The sequence below is a fragment of the Trachypithecus francoisi genome, unplaced genomic scaffold (genome assembly GCF_009764315.1).
Source record: "Trachypithecus francoisi isolate TF-2019V2 unplaced genomic scaffold, Tfra_2.0 Lachesis_group1, whole genome shotgun sequence".
Taxonomy (NCBI): domain Eukaryota; kingdom Metazoa; phylum Chordata; class Mammalia; order Primates; family Cercopithecidae; genus Trachypithecus; species Trachypithecus francoisi.
Genome location: NW_022681454.1, coordinates 4,907,663 through 4,927,224, shown reverse-complemented (window position 1 = coordinate 4,927,224; position 19,562 = coordinate 4,907,663). Strand labels below are relative to the sequence as shown.

Below are 19,562 nucleotides of genomic sequence, written 5' to 3'. Positions count from 1 at the left end.
CAGTGGAGGGCCCTGTCTGAGGGGGGAGCTTCTGAGTTGAACTGAGAAGGGAGGGAGGGGCCCTGTGTTGAGAAGAAGCAGAGCTCCCCCAGGAGGGAGATCGTGGGTGAAAACCGGCAGGCTTGGTGTCTGAAGAACTCAGAGAGAGCCACAGTTTGGGACTGTGACCATGGGGACAAACACAGGGGCGGGGGGGTGGGCGGGAATGGCAAGTGGGGGTCACACAAGGCCTGGCTCTTGAAGCCGCAGAAGGCCGCTGGAAGCTTGGTGTGATCTGACTGATGTTTTCAAAGCATCACTCTGGTGTTGGGTGGACACAATTTGCCCAGGGGCAAGTGTGGGAGCAGATGGCAGAGGAAGGCTGTGCTGTAGTGGAGGAGCGGCCTGAGTGTGGCCAGGGTGCCTGCACGTCCTGGCTGCCAGGGCCAGACCAGGCTTATTCCTGTGTCTAGGGTCATGGGTCAGAGTGCCACCTCCTGTTCTCAGCTTGCCCCACTGGGGACGTCTGTGCAGGTGGAGAGCTGTAGGCTGATGCTTGGGAGGCGGCACTTACCAGGGCTTGTGGACAGTTGTCCTTGGGCCTGGGGTAAGAAACCGAGGAGAATGCTGATTTCTGAGTGTGTAACTGGGTAGACGGTGGTGGCAGGTTGTGTGTATGGACAAGCTTTTGTGGGGAAGACCCAAAGTTAGAAAGAATCATGAATGTCATTGAAATAAGATTAGCGATGATGAGATGTTTATCTCAGCAGGGCACTGTTTAATCCCATGTGGGAGCCCTGCCTCCAGTCTCTTTCCTTCCACCCTTTTCCTTGGCCCTGTGTTCAGCCACAAGCAGCCACCAAAATTTCCAGAACTTGGGAGGCTGTGTCCAGCCTCAGCGCCTCTGCTACTGCTGTTCCAGCTGCCCAGAATGCCCTGCCCTTACTGGGGAGTGTTTATTCCCTTATCTCCCATTTGCCAGGACTTAGTTTGGGCAGCATCTTGTCTAGAAAGCTTCCCCTGACCTGGTGGTGTATTTGGGACCTCCCTGGGGCCAGCTCCACAGAGCAGCGATCAGCCTTGCTGTCCTTGTCTCCCCAACCTCCGGGGCAGGTGTGTATCAGGTTTCCCTCGTCACTGCCATCAGCAGAGGGCCTGGCCCTGGTGAAGGCCCAGGACTGCATCTGTGCAAGCTGCCTCTGGGGAATGTCCAGTGGGAACACTTGGCCCCTCCCCAAGGCCTCGCCTGCCCTGTGAACACACCCAGCGCTATGCCTGGAACGGGTGAACGGGTGCCCTCCCCAAGCACTACTTGCAGAAGGGGCCTTGCCTTTCAAATCACACAAGTTCATAACAAGTGGTCTTGTACTTCCGCAAGTTATAATGCATCGTCTTTTATTTTCCAGGCTTCCTGGGATCAGACATGACATTGCACTAATGAGAAATGGGGGTTTCCAGTTGCTCAGGCTCAGATTGCTCAACGGCAGGAAGCATATTAGGTGCTAAAAACTCCCCGTCCCTAGCCGAGCCGGGCGGGTAAGAAGCCGAGTGCGAAACGGGACTTGGCGTGTCATGGGCGCTAAGGAAGCGGAGTCAGGCCGACTCACAGGCAGGAACATTGGGACACACACAAAGAGGCAACACCCACTGCGGACGGGGAAACAGACTTTGGTGTTTCATCCACCTCTCAGCGCGCTTATCCGCATCCTGTGGCGGCCGGCGCTGACCCTAACGCACGCCTAATGACGGACACCAACGCCTTCGCTTGGGGAGCCCGGCCAGCCTCCTACTCCAACCCTGCTGGCTTTGAAGATGAGAAGAGCAATATCTCCATCCCATCTCCATCCTGGTCTCCCCAACAGCGTGTGGTTGTCTGTTTCAGGGAGCATATCGCTCCTGGGGCGGGTGGGGTTTCTGTTTCAGGCTAAGACACCGCCAGCCGCAGCACAAGGATGCTGCACTGAGAGCTGCGTCGGGTGTCAGGCCGGGTACATGGAAACCCTTGATTCTGGGGCTTTGGCCGTCAGAGGAGGATGTTTTCTCTCTAAGATTTGGAAAAATGGCCGCAAGGAAAACAGTGGCGGCTCTACTTCACGTGTATTTACAAAGCGTTATTTAGAGGGGTCTGTCTTTAAGGTTACCTGTGTGACAAGAAAAAGAAAAAAGAAAGAAAAAAGAAAGCAGACAGGGAGCTCTATGTATGAGGACCACACCAAGAACTGACTGAAACCACACAGATTCAAGCGGTGGAGAATAAGGCTGGAGGTCGCTCCCCTGCGGAGGGGCTGTAAAATTAAACTCTATATATGTCATCTCGCGTGTAAGTAGGCTATACTTTTTAATAAAATAAAAACTTCTGTGTTACTTTAAAGATATTGTGTAGGCATCTAGGGGGTGATCTGGAAGAGGAATGCAGCGCATGGAGGGGCGCTGGCGGAAGGTGCCCTGTCTTGTCCCTTGTTGACATTTGTCCCTAAAGAGACTCATCACAGACGCCTGCAAAAATCACACACCCCACTCTTGGCACTGTCCCGGACGCTCCCTGCCCTGTCTGCGAGTCCACCTGTGAGGCCAGGCTGCCCAGGCTCCGAAGGGCCGTGTGCCCACCCCCAACAATGGTGTCAGCACCTGTCATCAACAAGTCTCACAGCTCACGTCTCAGCCACCTCTGTCCGCCACATGCCTAGCACCAGGGCCAGGGCACCTCGAGGATGCTGGGAAGGTAGACTGGGCTGCAGCCACCTGTGTGCTCCGTCTAATGCCCGACATAGCCACTCTGCAGCCTCTCCCTGACACCAAGCCACAGCGGGGAAGGGTGGTGTGAAGCTAGCGGTCTCGGCCCTAAACTACGGGCAGGAGCGTCGCCGGCAGGCACAGGGGCTGCACCTGCTGGGGGAGCCCCCTCCCGCCCACCCCATCGACACAGAGAAGCCAGAGCAAGGTATGTGGGAGGGGTGTGCGTGGTGCTTGCCAGAGACCCCTCGCCTTGGCGCCTGGCACACACCGGTGGGGCAGGCTGGCAGCTGTCAGAACAACAGGGCTTTCTTCTTAAGGTCATTCCTCTTCCAGAGGGCCAGGCGGTCAAACTCCTCGATGCTCATCCCAAACACTTCCTGGAACTCCTCGGGCGACAAGTGTCTCTTCAAACAAAAAGGCAAAACAGAAGGGACCAGTTAGCATGCAGCAAGGGACACTGTTGGGCCATGTGCTGCCGCCAAGCAATGCAGGGGCAGGATTGCATTGAGGACGGGGTGGCCCTCAGCGTGCCCGGCCTCCTGGCGGTTCCTGGCACCCTCTCTGCAGTGAAATAACTGAGTTCAGGGACGGTGACCCTGTCAGGGACACACAGGGAACACACAGCACCCAGTGGTGGAGCTGGAGCCAGAACCTTCCGCTCTTGACCCCTACAAAGGCATCTGCTGCTGCAGACTGAGTTCATTAACACATCCTGAACCAGGACTCCTACCTGCCCGCGGATGTCTGAGCTTTTATAGATTTCCTTTAGCGGTCATATTCATTACTTCAGTGAGCAGTCACAGCTGCCATCTGAGAGCAGGAGGTGGAGGGTTTAACTCCCTGGACTTCATAGCCCAGGAGGCTGGGATGTGGACAGTGAGCAACGATGCCAGGCAAGGCCCAGGCCCGGGCGCAAACCCTCCCTCCACCGGAAGGCCCTGGTGTGTGAGCGTGAGAGAGTTGTTACGCCTCTCTGAGCCCAGCTTCTTGTCTGGGGTCACCGTGGAGAGGCACACAGCTTGGTGGTCAGGGCGTGGATGCCAGTGCTTCTGGGATGCCATAGGAGTGAGTTAGCCCCTGGAGCCTCAGTCTGCTCATCTGTGTAATGAGGTCCCCTAGAGCCCATACCCTGGGGCTGTGGGGAGGAAGGCGTGGACATAGGCCAGCACTGGCTGTGGACTGTACCTGTGGGTGCTGGCCACATGTGTTAGTATGACCTCAGCCACCGCAAGCTCTGTGGAGCTCCTCGCCAAGCAGCCACCTGCCTTCTAGCTCTGCCTTGCAGGGCCTGCAACCCCTACTCTCCTGCCTGTCTTCCTCAGCAGGCTCTGAGAAACCCCACATCCCTCAGAGCTAGCTCAGGCGTCCCCTCCCATGAGGAGCCTTTCCAGGGAGCCTGGGGCTTTCCATCCACAGGGATGCTTCCCTTGCCTTGCCTGGGCGGGGCTGAGAGGAGGAACTGGAAGGAGGCTGGAGAAGGCTAGTGGCAGGAAGAGGCCAGGCTCTGCCCGGAATCCCTGTCTGCTGCCCTCTGAAAAGTACGGCTTCAGTGCAGCTATGTGGGAGCAGTCTTCCACAGTTCTGCGACATGTTCCACACAGTTATCATACGCCCCAGCCATCCACTTTTGGACGGACACCCGGAGGAATGGGAAACAGGGACTTAGACAGATGATTCGCCCACGTTCCTAGCAGCATTACTCAAAATCACTGCAACGTGGAAACAAGCCAGGTGTCCACCAATGGACGAACAGATACACAGAATGTGGCATGTCCATGTGACGGAATACCCTTCAGCCTTAAAAGGCCGTGAGGTTCCAGCACATGCCACAGCGTAGGCAAGCCCCAAACATGCTTGCTGGCTCTGTGAAGGAAGCCAGACACCAAAGACCACATAGTGTACGATTCCACTTCTCTGAAATGTCCAGAACAGGCAAGTCCATAGAGACAGAGCCTGGATTCATGGTGGCCAGGGACTGGGGGAGAGAGGAATGGGGAGGGACTGTTTAATGGGTATGGGGTTTCCTCTTGTGGTGAAGAAAATGTTCCGGAGCTGGAATGTTCCAGAGCTGGAATGTTCTGGAGCTGGAGAGTAGGGCTGGTGGCACAATGTTGTGAATGTGAATGCAGTGAATGGTACTGAATGGCACACTTTAAAATGGTTAAAATGGGCCGGGGGTGGCGGCTCACGCCTGTAATCCCAGCGCTTTGGGAGGCCGAGGTGGGTGGATCACCTTAGGTCAGGAGTTCAAGACCAGCCTGGCCAATGTGGCAAAACACCATCTCTACTAAAAATACAAAAATTAGCCGGGCATGGTGGTGCATGCCTGTAATCCCAGCTACTCAGGAGGCTGAGGCAGGAGAATCGCTTGAACCCAGGAGGTAGAGGTTGCAGTGAGCCGAGATCACACCACTGCACTCCAGCTTGGGTGACAGAGTAAGACTCCATCTCAAAAAAATAAATAAAATAAAATAAAATAGTTAAAATGGTCAATTTGGATGGGCATAGTGGCTCACACCTGTAATCCCAGCACTTTGGGAGGCCAAGGCGGGCAGATCACTTGAGCTCAGGAGTTTGAGATCAGCCTGGGTAACATGGCGAGACCCCATCTCTACAAAAATTACAAAAATTAGCCGGGTGCGCCGGCGTGTACCTGGAGTCCCAGCCACTGAGGCGGCTGAGGTGGGAGGATCTCTTGAGCCCGGGGGTCCAGGCTGCAGTGAGCTGTGATCACACCACTGCACTTCAAACCTGGGTGACATAGTGAGACCCTGTCTCAAAAAACAAACAAACAAAAAACTCAAGTGCTATATTAGAATCACTGTGATTAGCAAAAGAGAAAATGGAAGTGGAGACATTTGGTCAACTATGAAAAGTGTAAACCATTGCCATTCACGCATTTCGCAAAAGTCACCAAATCTGTGAGGTATGCACTGGATTTTGGAGCCCCAGTAGTTGGGGTGATCTGGAGGAGGGACTCAGGAAATCCCCCAGAATGCCATGTTTTAGTTGAATCTAGGCCCAGAGTCAGTCTCTCTCTCTCTCTCTGTCTCTCTCTATCACACACACCACACACACACACACACACACACACACACACACAGTATATCCAGCAAGTCCGCCAAGAAGAGGCCCTCGGCCGCCTGCTGCTATCTCAAGTTTGCGAAGAGGAAAAGAATCCCGGTGCTTGCCAGAAATGAACCACTTGCATAGTGCTGAGATCAGGGTTTCTTGGTGCTGAGAAATCCATCAGCCAGTCCACAGAAACAGAATTGTCATTTCAGACCGTGTCTCTTAAGACATTTAAGACACTCAATGTGTCATTTAAGATAGCAGCCCTGCACTCACAGGTACCAAATCACCATCTTCTGAATTACGGTGGAACAATCAAGACAAATGCGATCAAAGGAACGAAAAAGGAAAATCATTTCTAGCTTTATCCAAGACCTGGTGATACTGACCTTGTTTCAGACATGGAAAGCCAGAGACATAAGGCCTCTGGCAGGGGTAGGCTGGGGTGGTGAACTGACACATAAGTAAACATGTAAAGGACCGGAGGCTGACACCGAAGGGCGAAGGGCAGGAGAGTTCAGTGCTGGCGCCTGGGGCAGGCCCCCCTGTGGCCACATTCCTGCTTCCTGCTGGGGGAGGCTAGGGGAGGGGCACAAAGGTGCTGGCAGGCAGAGAGGTGTCAGGGGGGTGGTGTGGCAGGATGGCTGGGCAGTGCCCCCTACCATCTGCAATTGCGTATTTAAAGGGAGGAAGACTGGTGAGTGAATGGTCTCTTGGGTTTAGCTGGGGTCAGGTCTTTGCTACAGGAGGGAGAAATGGAGACGGAGCAGACAGTGGGCAGTCATGCCCCGCATGCTGGGGAGGGAGAGAAAGGCAGGTGTGAGGATGACACCATGGGCTCCAGGCTGTGGGAGCGTCTGGGGAGGGCGATTCGAGGAAGACTTGGAGCTGGCAGGCAAGCAGGAAGGCTGGCAGGGTGTTGGGAGGTGGGTGTGGGAAGCAGAGGTACCCTTGGGGATGACTGTGAGGGGCGGTGGAGGGGTGGTGCGGCTGAGGTGTTGGAGGGAGCACCTGGGCGGCTTCTGAAGTTGCTGTGAATGGTTACCTTCTCTGGGAGTGTGGCACTGGGACTGGGACACTGCATCACCAGGGGCCCTGGGGAGTAGCCTGGTTTGGCAGACCATAGCAACAGGGAGGGGCCGGGGTGTCCTGAGCACATGGGCTGGGCTGGGCCAGGCCACTCATATGTGGCCTACAGGGCCCAGGACTTGGGGTCAGGGGTCTAGGGGGCTGGCAGGGACCACCTCTCCCCAGGCTCCAGTCCTGTTTTCTGTCTGCAGCGTGAGAACAGAACTTGGTTGCCTGGGTATTGGAAGACTGGGTGAGGGTCACATAAGGGGCTATCCCCAGCAGGGGTCTGTTCATAACTCTGGGCTCCAGCTATGGGATTCTGAGTGTCACACCTCACCTGGCTGAGTCTCCACTGCCTCCTGGGTGAGAAGGGCTCAAAGTTCCCCACCCCATGGCCAGCTGCAGAACTGGCACTCAATCTCACTCGGCCACAGGCAGGGAGGCTTCCTCCATGGGTCTGCCAGGGCAGGCAGGATGGGTGAGGACCAGTTGACCCCAGAGGCCGGGCCAGCTTTCTGGCCTCAAGCCAGCTCCTCTGGCCCCAGGTTCCTGAAGGCCCTGCAGGAGTGCACCTCACCCCCAGGGCCTGCGCAGGCCAAGCACAGCTGAAGGAAGGAAGCCTGGGGTGGGTGTCTTTGCAGAGGGTGGGGCGGCCTCACTGCTGAGGTGCGCTGGTTTCCCCAGGGAACATCCTGCAAGGAGGTGTTTTTGCAGCATGGCAGGGGGACCGCCTCAGGAAGCCCAGGCTCAGAGAGGCTGTGTGACTTGCCCAAGGTCACATAGCCAAGAAGTGGCAGAGCCAGACCTGGGAGTCAGGCTAGGTGGCTTGACCTTTCCTCCACCCTTACTTCCTGCCTCCCACTTGGACCTCCAGGGCCATGTCAGGTTTGCTGTGAAGCCTCGGGGACCTGTGCCGCCTCCACTCCAGCAGGCACAGGTTGTCCCGGCCAACTCCCCCACCAATCTCCAGCCCTAAGTCCCCTCAGGGGACTTCCAGCTCCGCTGACCCCACCAATCTCAGACGCCCCTGGGAGAGGCCCCAAAGTTCCAGCCGTCTCCGCAGGAGGTCCCTACAGGACCTACAGCGACATCACTGTCATAATGATGGTGGCCACTGTCCCTCCAGGCAAGCTCTCCCTCCACACCTTGGGACCTTCCCCACAGCCTATGGGGCAGAGAGGGGACAGTGGCTTAGCGGGGCAATGTCATGGCTATCAGGTGGCCCCAGGACCCTACCCCTCCACAGCCTTGCACACCTCTCCTCCGCTCCTCTGCTCCACGGTGTGCTGAGGAACCCCAGGGGAAGCACCACGCAGTGCTCCCTCTCCCATTCACTGGCAGTTCTTCCTCATCCTACTGGTCCTGACTCAAGTGTCCCCTCCTCCTGGAGGCCCTCCTGGATTACGCTCACCAAGCAGGCCCTGGGGCCATGCTGTGTCCCTCAAGGCTGAGTCAGTGCTGACCTTCTCTGGCTCTCAGCACCATGAGGGTGAGCACAGGCCTGTCTGCTCACAGCACTGTCCCATCCTCACTGAGGGACAAGATGTCTTGTCTGCATCTGTGAATCTAAATCTGGGCTCCCCTCTGCAGCGCTGCCTCCCAACACCTCCAGCTTCCACTGCCTGTCCTGCTCTCTGCTGTGGCGCCACGGGGCTCCCCTACCACTGTCCTGGCCTACGAGGCCCCTGCATTTGGCGTCTGCCCGCCACTGTCCTGACTCCCGACACTTTCTCCCAGCCACACAGTTCTGCTTGTGTTTCTCTTCCTTGTCTTGGCCAGGGAGGCCCTCAGGTCCGGGATTCTGGTGCAAACCTATCTCTCAGACACACGCATGTGGCTCCAAACCTCCGACTGTCACCCTCAGTCTACTAGGACACACCGTCCCATCAGACCAGTTGGATGAGTTTAAACAAAGGAGATATTCTTTCACGTGGGGCCCTCATTTTACAGGCACATTCCAACAGTTTGAGCTCTCACTGCTTGAGCAAACCCTGGTGTGCATTTGGCCTCAGGGCCTATAAGAGGACAGTTCAAGAAACCACAGGACTCTGAAAGAGATCAAATGAAGAGACTAAGAGGCAGAAATGAAGTCCACAGGCAAACAGCCTGGGCGGCGCCCTGAGCCTAGTTAAAGATCGGCCCCGGACCTAACCGATTAGGTTATCTATAGACTCCAGACATTGTAAGGACAAACGTTGTGAAAGTCTCTGTCCTGCTCTAATTACCAGTGTCTGCCACATATCTTAGTCCTGGGCCCAGTACAAACACAATCCTCTATTTTGTCCCAACTTCCTGAGCCCAACGCAAACACATCCCACTCCCCACACATCTCAGAAACACCACCTAGAGAGCCCCTGATAAGGTCACAACCATTTGTAGTTTTACTAAATGCGCGGGAACAAATAGAAAACTGTTAATTGTATTAACCAATTACCAGTTGTGATGCTGCAACCAAAAGAATTCCTTTGTACCTCTGTAACCTTACATATCCTGTATGCATCGGGCTATAAAAAGCAGGCACATGCATCATTCGGGGCCCTCTTGTATGTTGTAGAACGGAGGGACCAAGTTCGAACTTGCATTAAAGATCCTTGCCGCTTGGCTTTGACTCTGGACTCTGGTGGTCTTCTTCGGGGAATAAACGGTCTGGGCATAACAGACTCCAGCAATGAGCTGCTCCCCTTGCTGTGTGTGTGTGTGTGTGTGTATGTGTGTTTAGGGTGAGGGATGGCAGGTAGGAAATGAATTCCAGGAAGAATAAAGTGGGTGTGCAAAGGCCTGGGGCAGGAGGAACCTTGGCTGCTGGGGGAAGCATAAGAAAGCTGAGGTGTCAACTGGGCATGGTGGCTCACGCCTGTGATCCCAGCAGTTTGGGAGGCTGAGGTGGGTGGATCAGGAGTTCGGGACCAGCCTGGCTGACATGGCAAAACCCCGTCTCCACTAAAAATACAAAAATTAGCCGGGCGTGGTGGTACATGCCTGTAGTCCCAGCTACCCAGGAGGGTGAGGCAGGCGAATCACTGGAACCAGGGAAGTGGAGGTTACAGTAATCTGAGATTGTGCCACTCTACTCCAGCACCTGGGTGACAGAGCAAGACTACGTCTCAAAAAAAAAAAAAAAAAAAAAAGGGAAGAAGAAAGCTGAGGTGTCTGACCTGAGCAGGGAAAGGTGAGGACAGGATAGGCCCTGCAGAGCCCTGGACTGTGTTAAGCAGTTTGGTTTTTAGCCTAAGAGCAATGGCATTTATGACTAAGTGTGCAGTTTACAAAAGCTCCTGTGGTTACAGCGTTGTTTTCCTGCTCTGCCCTGCCCTGCCAAGCAAGCAGAAAGGTCTCAGAGTGCGAATCCTCAAGCCACAGACCCGGGAGGGCCTCAGGCCAGACAAGAAGTCCCTTTCCACCCATTCACCTTGCGTTCTGAGACGGCTGAATTGTACGTGTTGACGTGGCTGGGCTGTGGGGCCTGGCTGTTTGGTCATGCACTAGTCTAGATGCTGCCGTGAAAGTGTGCTGTAGATGCAGCTCACATTGGCAGTCAGCTGACTGCAAGAAAAGGAGATTGCCCTCAATAATGCAGGAGCCTCATGTAGTCTGTTGACAGCCTGAAGAATAAATACTGAGGTTTCCCAGAGAAGAAGCCCAGCCTGGAATATTGACTCCTGCCTGAGTCCCTGGCTTGCTGGCCTGCCCTTCACATTGCAGAATTGCCAGTCTGCACAATTGTGTGGGCCAAGTTCTTAAAATAAATTTATTAGTATATGGCTGTGGCTATCTATCTATCTATCTACCTATCTATCTATCCATCCATCCATCCACCCAGCCACCAATCCATCTACCAATCCACCCATCCACCAATCCACCAATCCATTCACTCCTCCATCCATCCATCCATGCATCCATCCATCCATCCATCCACACTCATCCACCCACCCATCCATCCATCCACCCACCCAACCACCCATCCACCAGTCCATCCACCCACCCTTCCACCCACCCATCCACCCACTCATCCACCCACCCACCCATTCACCCACCCATTCACCCACCCACCCACCTACTCACCCATCCACCCACTCATCCATCCACCCATCCACTCATCCATCTACCTATCCATCTACCCACCCATCCACCAACCCATCCATCCACCCACCCATGCATCCATCTATCCATCCATCCACCCATCCATCCACCCACCCATGCATCCATCTATCCATCCATCCACCCATCCATCCACCCACCCATGCATCCATCTATCCATCCATCCATCCATCCATCCATCCATCCACCCACCCACCCATCCATTCACCCACCTATCCATCTACCCACCCATCCACCTACCCATCCATCCACCAACCCATCCATCCACCCACCCATGCATCCATCTATCCATCCATCCATCCATCCATCACCCACCCACCCACCCATACACCCATCCATTCACCCACCTATCCATCCACCCACCCATCCATCTACCCACCCATCCATCCACCCATCCACCTACCTATCCATCTACCCACCCATCCACCTACCCATCCATCCACCAACCCATCCATCCACCTACCCATCCATCCACCTACCCATCCATCCACCAACCCATCCATCCACCCACCCATGCATCCATCTATCCATCCATCCATCCATCCATCCATCCATCCACCACCCACCCATCCACCCATCCATCCACCCACCCATCCATCCACCCATCCATCACCCACCCATCCACCCACCCATCCATCCACCAACCTATCCATCCACCCACCCATGCATCTGCTTATCCATCTATCCATCCATCCACCTACCATTCATCCACCTAATGGTTCTGTTTCTCTGGAAAACCCTGGTTGATACACTTTCCTATCTAAGGAGCAAAATGCCTGTCTGTACTGGGAAGTTGGGGGCACCTAAGACAGGTTAGAAATTCATTTTCAGGCTGGACGCAGTGGCTCATGACTGAAATCCCAGCACTTTGGGAGGCTGAGGTGGGAGGATCACTTGAGCTCAGGAATTTAAGACCAGCCAGGGCAACATAGTAAGACCCTGTCTCTATAAAAAGTAAAAAATTAGCTGGGTGTGGTGGCAAATGCCTGTAGTCCCAGCTACTCAGGAGGCTGAGGTGGGAGGATCACTTGAGCCCATGAATTTAAGACCAGCCAGGGCAACATAGTAAGACCCTGTCTCTACAAAAAGTAAAAAATTAGCTGGGTGTGGTGGCACATGCCTGTAGTCCCAGCTACTCAGGAGGCTGAGGTGGGAGGATCACTTGAGCTCAGGAGGCTGAGGCTATGGTGAGCTGTGATTGTGCCACTGCACTTCACCCTAGGTGACAGAGTGAGACCCTGTCTCAAAAAAAATGCATTTTCCACACTGTAATTAACTCAGAAGACAGCATGTTGCAGTGGCTGCCAGCAGCACCTTAGCTTGAATCTCAGCTCTGCCTCTTATGAGCTCCGTGTGCTGAATCCCGCTCTGCGTGTTGGCGCCACCTGATTCATCTGACCCTCTTCCATAGGACAGCCCTCTCAGAGTGGAAGAGGATGATCATGGCTTCTCCATACTCCTCTGTATGTATCCACACTAGCTCAACACCTACCATGTGCTGCATGGCACCTTTCACCGCTGTGCGGCTGGGCATCTTGCGTCTCCTTGGCCATGCCCCATCAGTGGGTGTTAATCACATCTGCCCACGTGCTGCTCCACTAGGTGCTGGCCGCTCCATCCACCCTTGAAACTGAGGGACGCATCTGATTGGGACTCCAAACTTAATCTGCCTGCTTGCTTCTAGTCACTCGCGCCTTAATTTTTTAACCTATATAGCTAAAAGTCATGTGGCCAAAAAATACATCACTAAATTCCCACTAGCTCCCTTACAGATAACACCTCTAATGTGTGGATTGCTATAGTAATGGTTGCTTAAAGTTGTTTTTTGGGAACTTACAGTTAGCTCTTGTCCATTTTAAGTCAGTAGAGACCATGAGCCCTTCAAGTAGGCCTGAGCGAATGCCCGACTTCAGAGGGCCAAAAACACCTTTCTTGGATCATGCTAACACTGTCTTTTTCTTTTTTTTTTTTTTTTTTTTTTTTTGAGACGGAGTCTCGCTCCGTCGCCCGGGCTGGAGTGCAGTGGCCGGATCTCAGCTCACTGCAAGCTCCGCCTCCCGGGTTTACGCCATTCTCCTGCCTCAGCCTCCCAAGTAGCTGGGACCACAGGCGCCCGCCACCTCGCCCAGCTAGTTTTTTGTATTTTTTAGTAGAGACGGGGTTTCACCGTGTTAGCCAGGATGGTCTTGATCTCCTGACCTCGTGATCCGCCCGTCTCGGCCTCCCAAAGTGCTGGGATTACAGGCTTGAGCCACCGCGCCCGGCCTACACTGTATTTTTCTTAAACATACGTCCCATGAAGAACCATGTAACTCAATCATGTTCACCCAAAATCCCAATGCCCTCACCTTCCCCACCAGCCAGCCATCTTTCCCATGCCTTAGATCACCCACTTCTTATTCCTCCCTAGGCCCTATTCTCTGGGAGGCAAGTTTGAGATTTGTTCTCCAGTCTCCTTGCTCAGCAGTCTTGTGCATAAAATTTTCCTTTTTTGCAAAAGCCACTGTCACAGTGACTGACTGCCGCTCACAGGTGCAGAGCATCTGGCTGGGTGTCACCATCCCACCCGCACAGCCGGCAGCCACACCTGGGGTGCTTTCCCATCACCAAGTTCTGCTCCCTCGACTTCCCACAGATCACCTGCATCCATCCACTTCTCACACTCATCAGTCCACAACCAGTGTCGAAGATGCCATCATGTTTTGCCCAGACCCAAATTGCCCTGAAACAGTCTCCCTGCCTCTACGTAGCCAATCTGGGCTTCACCATGTAGCCACAGGGGTTGTTTTCAATTGCACACCTAGTCATAAATGCCATTGCTCTTAGGCTAAAAAAAAAAAACTGCTTAACATGGTCCAGGGCCCTGCAGGGTCTATCAGGGTTCAGGTCCAGACACAGCTTTCGTATACTTCTTCCAGCAGCCATGGCTCCCTCCTGTCCCAAGTCCTTTGCACATGTACTTTGTTCTTTCTGGAATTCATTTCCTACCTGCCATCCCTCATCTTACTCACACAACACATGCACACACACACACGTGCATGCACACACGCACACACACACGCATATCCACATGCATACACACACACACGTATACACATATATGCATACGCATGTATACACACATATACACACATGCACACACGTGTACATGCATACATAAACATACACATATACACACATACATGTATACACACCCTTATACACACACATACACACATATCAACATACATACATACACACAGGCATGTGTATATACACACACTGATATAGTTTGGCTGTGTCCTCACCCAAATCTCATCTGAAATTAGAATCCCCATAATCCCCACATGTGGAGGGAGGGACGGGTGGGAGGTGACTGGGTCCTGGCGGTAGTTTCCCCCATGCTGTTCTCATGAGAGTGAGTGAGTTCTCACGAGATCTGATGGTTTTGTAAGTGTTTGACAGTTCCTCCTTTGCACTCTCTTTCTCTCCTGCCACCATGCAAGACGTGCCTTGCTTCCCCTTCCATCATGACTGTAAGTTTCCTGAGGCCTCCCCAGGTGTGCAGAACTGCGAGTGAATTAAGCCTCTTTCTTTTATAAATTACCCAGTCTCGGATATTTCTCTATAGCAGTGTGAAAATGGACGAATACACACACATGTGTGCACACACATACCCACATGTATATGCACATATACACACATGTAAACACACATGCTCACACATATAGACACACACACATATGAAAGCACACAGGTACACACACGTCCCCTGTGGGAACCACATTCCCAGTGGGCCACCACATGGCCATTTATAAGGTAGGGCAGGCTGGTGTGGTGGTTCACGCCTGTAATCCTAGCACTTTGGGAGGCTGAAGTGGGCGGATCACCTGAGGTCGGGAGTTTGAGACCAGGCTGGCCAACATGGTGAAAATTCATCTCTATTAAAAACACAAAAAATTAGCCGGGTGTGGTGGTGGGCACCTGTAGTCCCAGCTACTCAGGAGGTTGAGGCAAGAGAATTGCTTGAACCCAGGAGGTGGAGGCTGTAGTGAGCTGGGATTGCACCACTGCACTCCAGCCTGGGAGACCAAGGGAGACTCTGTCTCAAAAAATAAATAAAAATAAATAAATAAAAGGTGGGGCAGATCGTCACTGACTGGCCTAGAAATATCTATGTTAAATTTGAAAGCAAAAAGCAGGATGTCAAACCTGGATATACAGTATGAGCCCTCTTGATCCAAAATAGGATTCAGTTAGCTCTGAGATGATGTGCAAAAGAGATTTCCAGAGGCATGTCTCCCACTGAGTTATCAGCTGTGCCTGGGTGGGGGAATTCCTTAAGCGGTTTATGTCCTTCTTTGTATTTTTCTGGACTTTTATGACAGTTAAGAATAGTTTTTATATTAAAAATAAAGCTCTTTCCTCCGAAAGAAAAACACCAAGGGTCCCTTTCTCTCCTGCTGGGAGGTGGCCCCTCCTGAGCCCCCTCTGGCTCACATCCCACTCCCAGCCCGAGGCAGGCAGGCAGGCAGGCAGCCGCTGCTGAAGAATGAGGGACATTCCCCATATGTGGTAATATTTCCAGTTGCCTCCTGGCTTGGCTGATCCCGAGGAGGGAGGACTACGGTCGCACCCTTGTGTGTGTTCTCGGAAATCTGAGTGATTAAAACCATTACCCAGGTGTCAGAGGGTGTTTTAAAAGGATACATTTACAAATGTTAGCCACGTGTATTTTACAATTTTCATGTTGTATTATTACCAAAGAAAAGTTAAATAGAAGTCCTGTCAAGCACACTACAGTCCCAAGAGGGTTGCAGCAAGTCCCAACAGACCCCTGGTTCCACGCTGCTGCTGGCCGGGAGCTGCCAGACATGCTGGCTGAGCTCACCTCTTGTGGTGAGAGCAATTAACTCCAGCACCATGAGACAGTCCCCAGAGGGGACGTGCCCTTTGTCTGGCAGTTCCTGAACGGGTGAACCACCCACCCCACTGGAGACGCCCATTTCACAATGGTCAGTAGTATTTATGCTTGGGACGGGACCTGACCATGCAACTCACAAGGAAACAAACAGGAGCTGAAGAATGCATCCCTGCAGGCTGCTAGCGGTGTTGGAGTTCAGTATGAGGTGCCTTCTCTGGCCACTGGGGGATGGTCACATGTGACGGTAGGCAGAGGCCACCCAAGAGACATCTCAAGGATGAGATAGCAGGGGCGCCTCCTGAGTGTGAGGTGGGTGACACTGGATTCGCAGCCTCACCTGCGCACTCACTCAGCACAGATGCTGGGCTTCTCCACCCTCCTGGCGCTGCCTGGACCTACATGCCAGCTTCCTAGCCGGCTCCTGCCGCCTGGCTTCCTCCTACTGTCAGGCCTCTGAGTCCAAGCCAAGCCATCGCATCCCTTGTGACTTGCACATATACGCCCAGATGGCCTGAAGTAACTGAAGAATCACAAAAGAAGTGCAAATGCCCTGCCCCGCCTTAACTGATGACATTCCATCACAAAAGACGTAAAAATGGCCGGTCCTTGCCTTAAGCGATGACATTATCTTGTGAAATTCCTTTTCCTGGTTCATCCTGGCTCAAAAAGCTCCCCCACTGAGCACCCTGTGACCCCCACTCCTGCCCGCCAGAGAACAAGCCCCCTTTGACTGAAATTTTCCTTTACCTACCCAAATCCTATAAAATGGGCCCACCCTTATCTCCCTTTGCTGACTCTCTTTTCGGACTCAGCCCGCCAGCACCCAGGTGAAATAAACAGCCATGTTGCTCACACAAAGCCTCTTTGGTGGTCTCTTCACACGGACACACATGACATCTACTGATGACCCACGCACATCCTAACACATCAGAACTTTTGGGTGGCCTTTCCTCTTCTGTGCAGTAAAGTTCAAATGTCCCACAAGCTGCCAGCTCCCCCCGCACCCCCGCAAATGGCCTTGTGCTATCTGGCTCTGTGGTTCCTTTGCTAGCACGATCCCTACGCATCTGGGTGCTCGGCACACCCTGGAGGACTGACCGCACTGACTGGCCTAGGCAGTCAAGGGTTTGCCCTGTGGCTTCTCCCTCCTCCTCAGCCCCATCTCCCACCCTCCCACAGGCAGACAATCACTGCCTGTGGCCCGGCATTCTCTTCCCCATCTTTAGGAATGTGAAAACAAGTTGCTGTTCAAAATCTAAGCTGTTGGAAATTTAACATATTTTGAGCCTTAAGACAATATGATTACAAGACCTCAGTCATGTGACAGGCAGCGGTAACCTAAGCAGCTGTCACCTTTGTTTCTCTGATTACAGATTAGTCTTTTTCCTTACCTACATCGTTTTGTAAAATGCTGTAAACGACCAAAGGGCACCAGGGAAGACCCCTTTCCTCTTCACCATTCATCTTCATTGCAGATTCACTTCCTTCTTTCCTCTCGCTGTGGAAGACTTCACTTCTATGTGAATGACTATCACATTATCTAAGATGGAGTGTTACATACGCCACCCAGCTCAGGGGATGTCAGCAGCCCTGTTAGCTCCCGGCATGGGCCTATGGCTAAGCCTGGCCAATTGGGGCGTTTTATTCCTTGGGCCAAATTGGCTGATCAAAGGGTGGTCATATTACCTACTCAGGGGCAGAGATGGGGCTTTTTCTGGGACTGCTGAGAGAAAGATGTGGGAAGAAAGAAATCTCTTCCCTGCAGATTTAGAGCCTGAGAGAGGTGAGGTAAAAGTCTATCTATAAAGCCAGCACAGAAAGAGCACAGTCAAAAGATAGAAAGAAAGAAACTGGGTGCTGGAGACATAATTGAGCCCTTGATTAAGCCACACCTGAAGGAGACATTCAGTCATGAGAGTCAACTGTAAGCCAAAAATTAATTCTAAGCCCTGCAGCCAGCTGATGATTGAGGAGGAATGAACCCCTCTTCTCTGCCAAGGGGATTTCAAAGAAACCTAAAACCCTAGTTCAGGCCATGAAGGGAAGAGGGGGCGAGTCAGACATGTCTCATTCTACCCTCCTCCCTTCAGAATTCAGGCACAACTGATAACATTAACATTAAAACAGAGATCTTAAAACTAGCAATAAGATACCAAATTCCAGGCTGACTCTAGTAGAGCATCACATGACAGAGAGCAGGCCCTAAAAGAAACACAAATAGTTTACCCTGAACTAGATATTTTTTGGCATATTTTAAAATGGCTCTGCAGGCCAGGCATGGTGGCTCACACCTGTGACCCCAGCACTTTGGGAGGCAGAGGCGGGCAGATTACCTGAGGTTGGGAGTTTGAGACCAGACTGGCCAACATGGTGAAACCTCGTCTCTACAAAATATAAAAAAATTAGCCAGGCATGGTGGCAGGTGCCTGTAGTCCCAGTTACTCAGGAGGCTGAGGCAGAAGAATCACTTGAGTCTGGGAGGTGGAGTTTGCAATGAGCCGAGATTGTGCCACTGCACTCCAGTCTGAGCGACAGAGTAAGACTCTGTCTCAAAGTAAAAACAAAATGACTCTGCAAAGCTGTCTCATGTCGGGGAAATGTACATTCCAGAATCCCTTTCCCTTTCTAGGTCTTTTTCTGATCCTGAAGAGATTAGCCGAGAGTCTAGGACCTTTTAAAAGTCTGAATAGGAAACATTTGTCATCTATTGTCTCTAAGGATGGCCACTTATGAGACTTCTTTTATGTAATAAGAACCGTGGTCTCCACAACCCCTTATCTTAACCCAGATGTTCCTTTTTATTGATTCCAGGTCTTGAGATAATAACTCTTTCAACCAAGGGCCAATCAGAAAATCTTTGAATCCACCTATGACCTGTAAGCCCCCACCTTGAGCTGTCCCACCTTTCCAGACCGAACCAATGTGTACCTGACATGTATTGACTGATGTCTTCTATCTCCCTGACACATATAAACCAAGCTGTAACCCAACCACCGTGGGCACATGTTCTCAGGAGCTCTCAAGACTGTACCTCTCGGGTGGTCACTCACATTTGGCTCAGACGAAACCTCTTGATGTATTTTACAGTTTGACTCTTCTCATGGACACAGTAAATTCCTTCTCTGCTTAAGTCACTTTGGGTCAAGTTCCTATCATTTGCAACAAACAGGTCAAAATGGATGCACCCACCCCCAGCGCTACAGTCACACCAGTGACCTGGTCCTCTCCCTCACTGCCACTAGCCCTGTACCGAGGGAATGCTATTTTCCAGGCCCTGGGCAAGGGGCTTTCTGCAGCCTCCCGTCTGCAGAGCAGCTCAGTCAAGTGCAATCAATATCTTCATCTTAGAGGTGCAGAAATTACAGCTCAAGAGCACCCAGCCAGCTAGTGCAGGGCAGTGGGTGCCTGCTCAGCGTTCCTGGTAAGGATGTACTTCCTATCTGGGGACACAGCGTGTAGCACCCGCTCCCTGCCAGCCTTTGCTCAGGGGCTACCCTGGGTCTGGAATGCCTTTCCAGACTTCCCGCTCTGAGGAGCAGCCTGGCACCTACTCCCCTGTCTGGCACCAGGACTAGGGCACTGATGAGTGCCCCTCAGCTGCATCCACGCCCCTCCAACTCCCTCCCCAGCAGCAGACTGAGCCACTGCCCTTCAGCTGCATCCACGCCCCTCCAACTCCCTCCCCAGCACCGGACTGAGCCAC

General features: G+C 52.8%; 1 protein-coding gene across 32 annotated transcripts in view; it reads right to left on the bottom strand.

Moving 5' to 3' along the window:
- Nucleotides 1–1,342: 1,342 nt before the first annotated feature.
- ABLIM2 (actin binding LIM protein family member 2) overlaps nt 1,343–19,562 on the bottom strand; it is a 200,200-nt gene continuing 181,980 nt past the window's right edge. For 30 of the 32 annotated variants that reach the window (XR_004437783.1, XM_033213643.1, XM_033213637.1 and 27 more), the window contains one exon: nt 1,354–3,119. Coding sequence is in view for 31 of the 32 variants with exons in the window: in XM_033213643.1 (XP_033069534.1) it covers nt 3,006–3,119 (114 nt within the window). In the remaining variant the exon portion in view is untranslated. Of the gene's footprint in view, nt 3,120–19,562 lie in introns of all 32 variants that reach the window. The other 2 variants (XM_033213646.1, XM_033213626.1) reach the window with 1 other exon arrangement.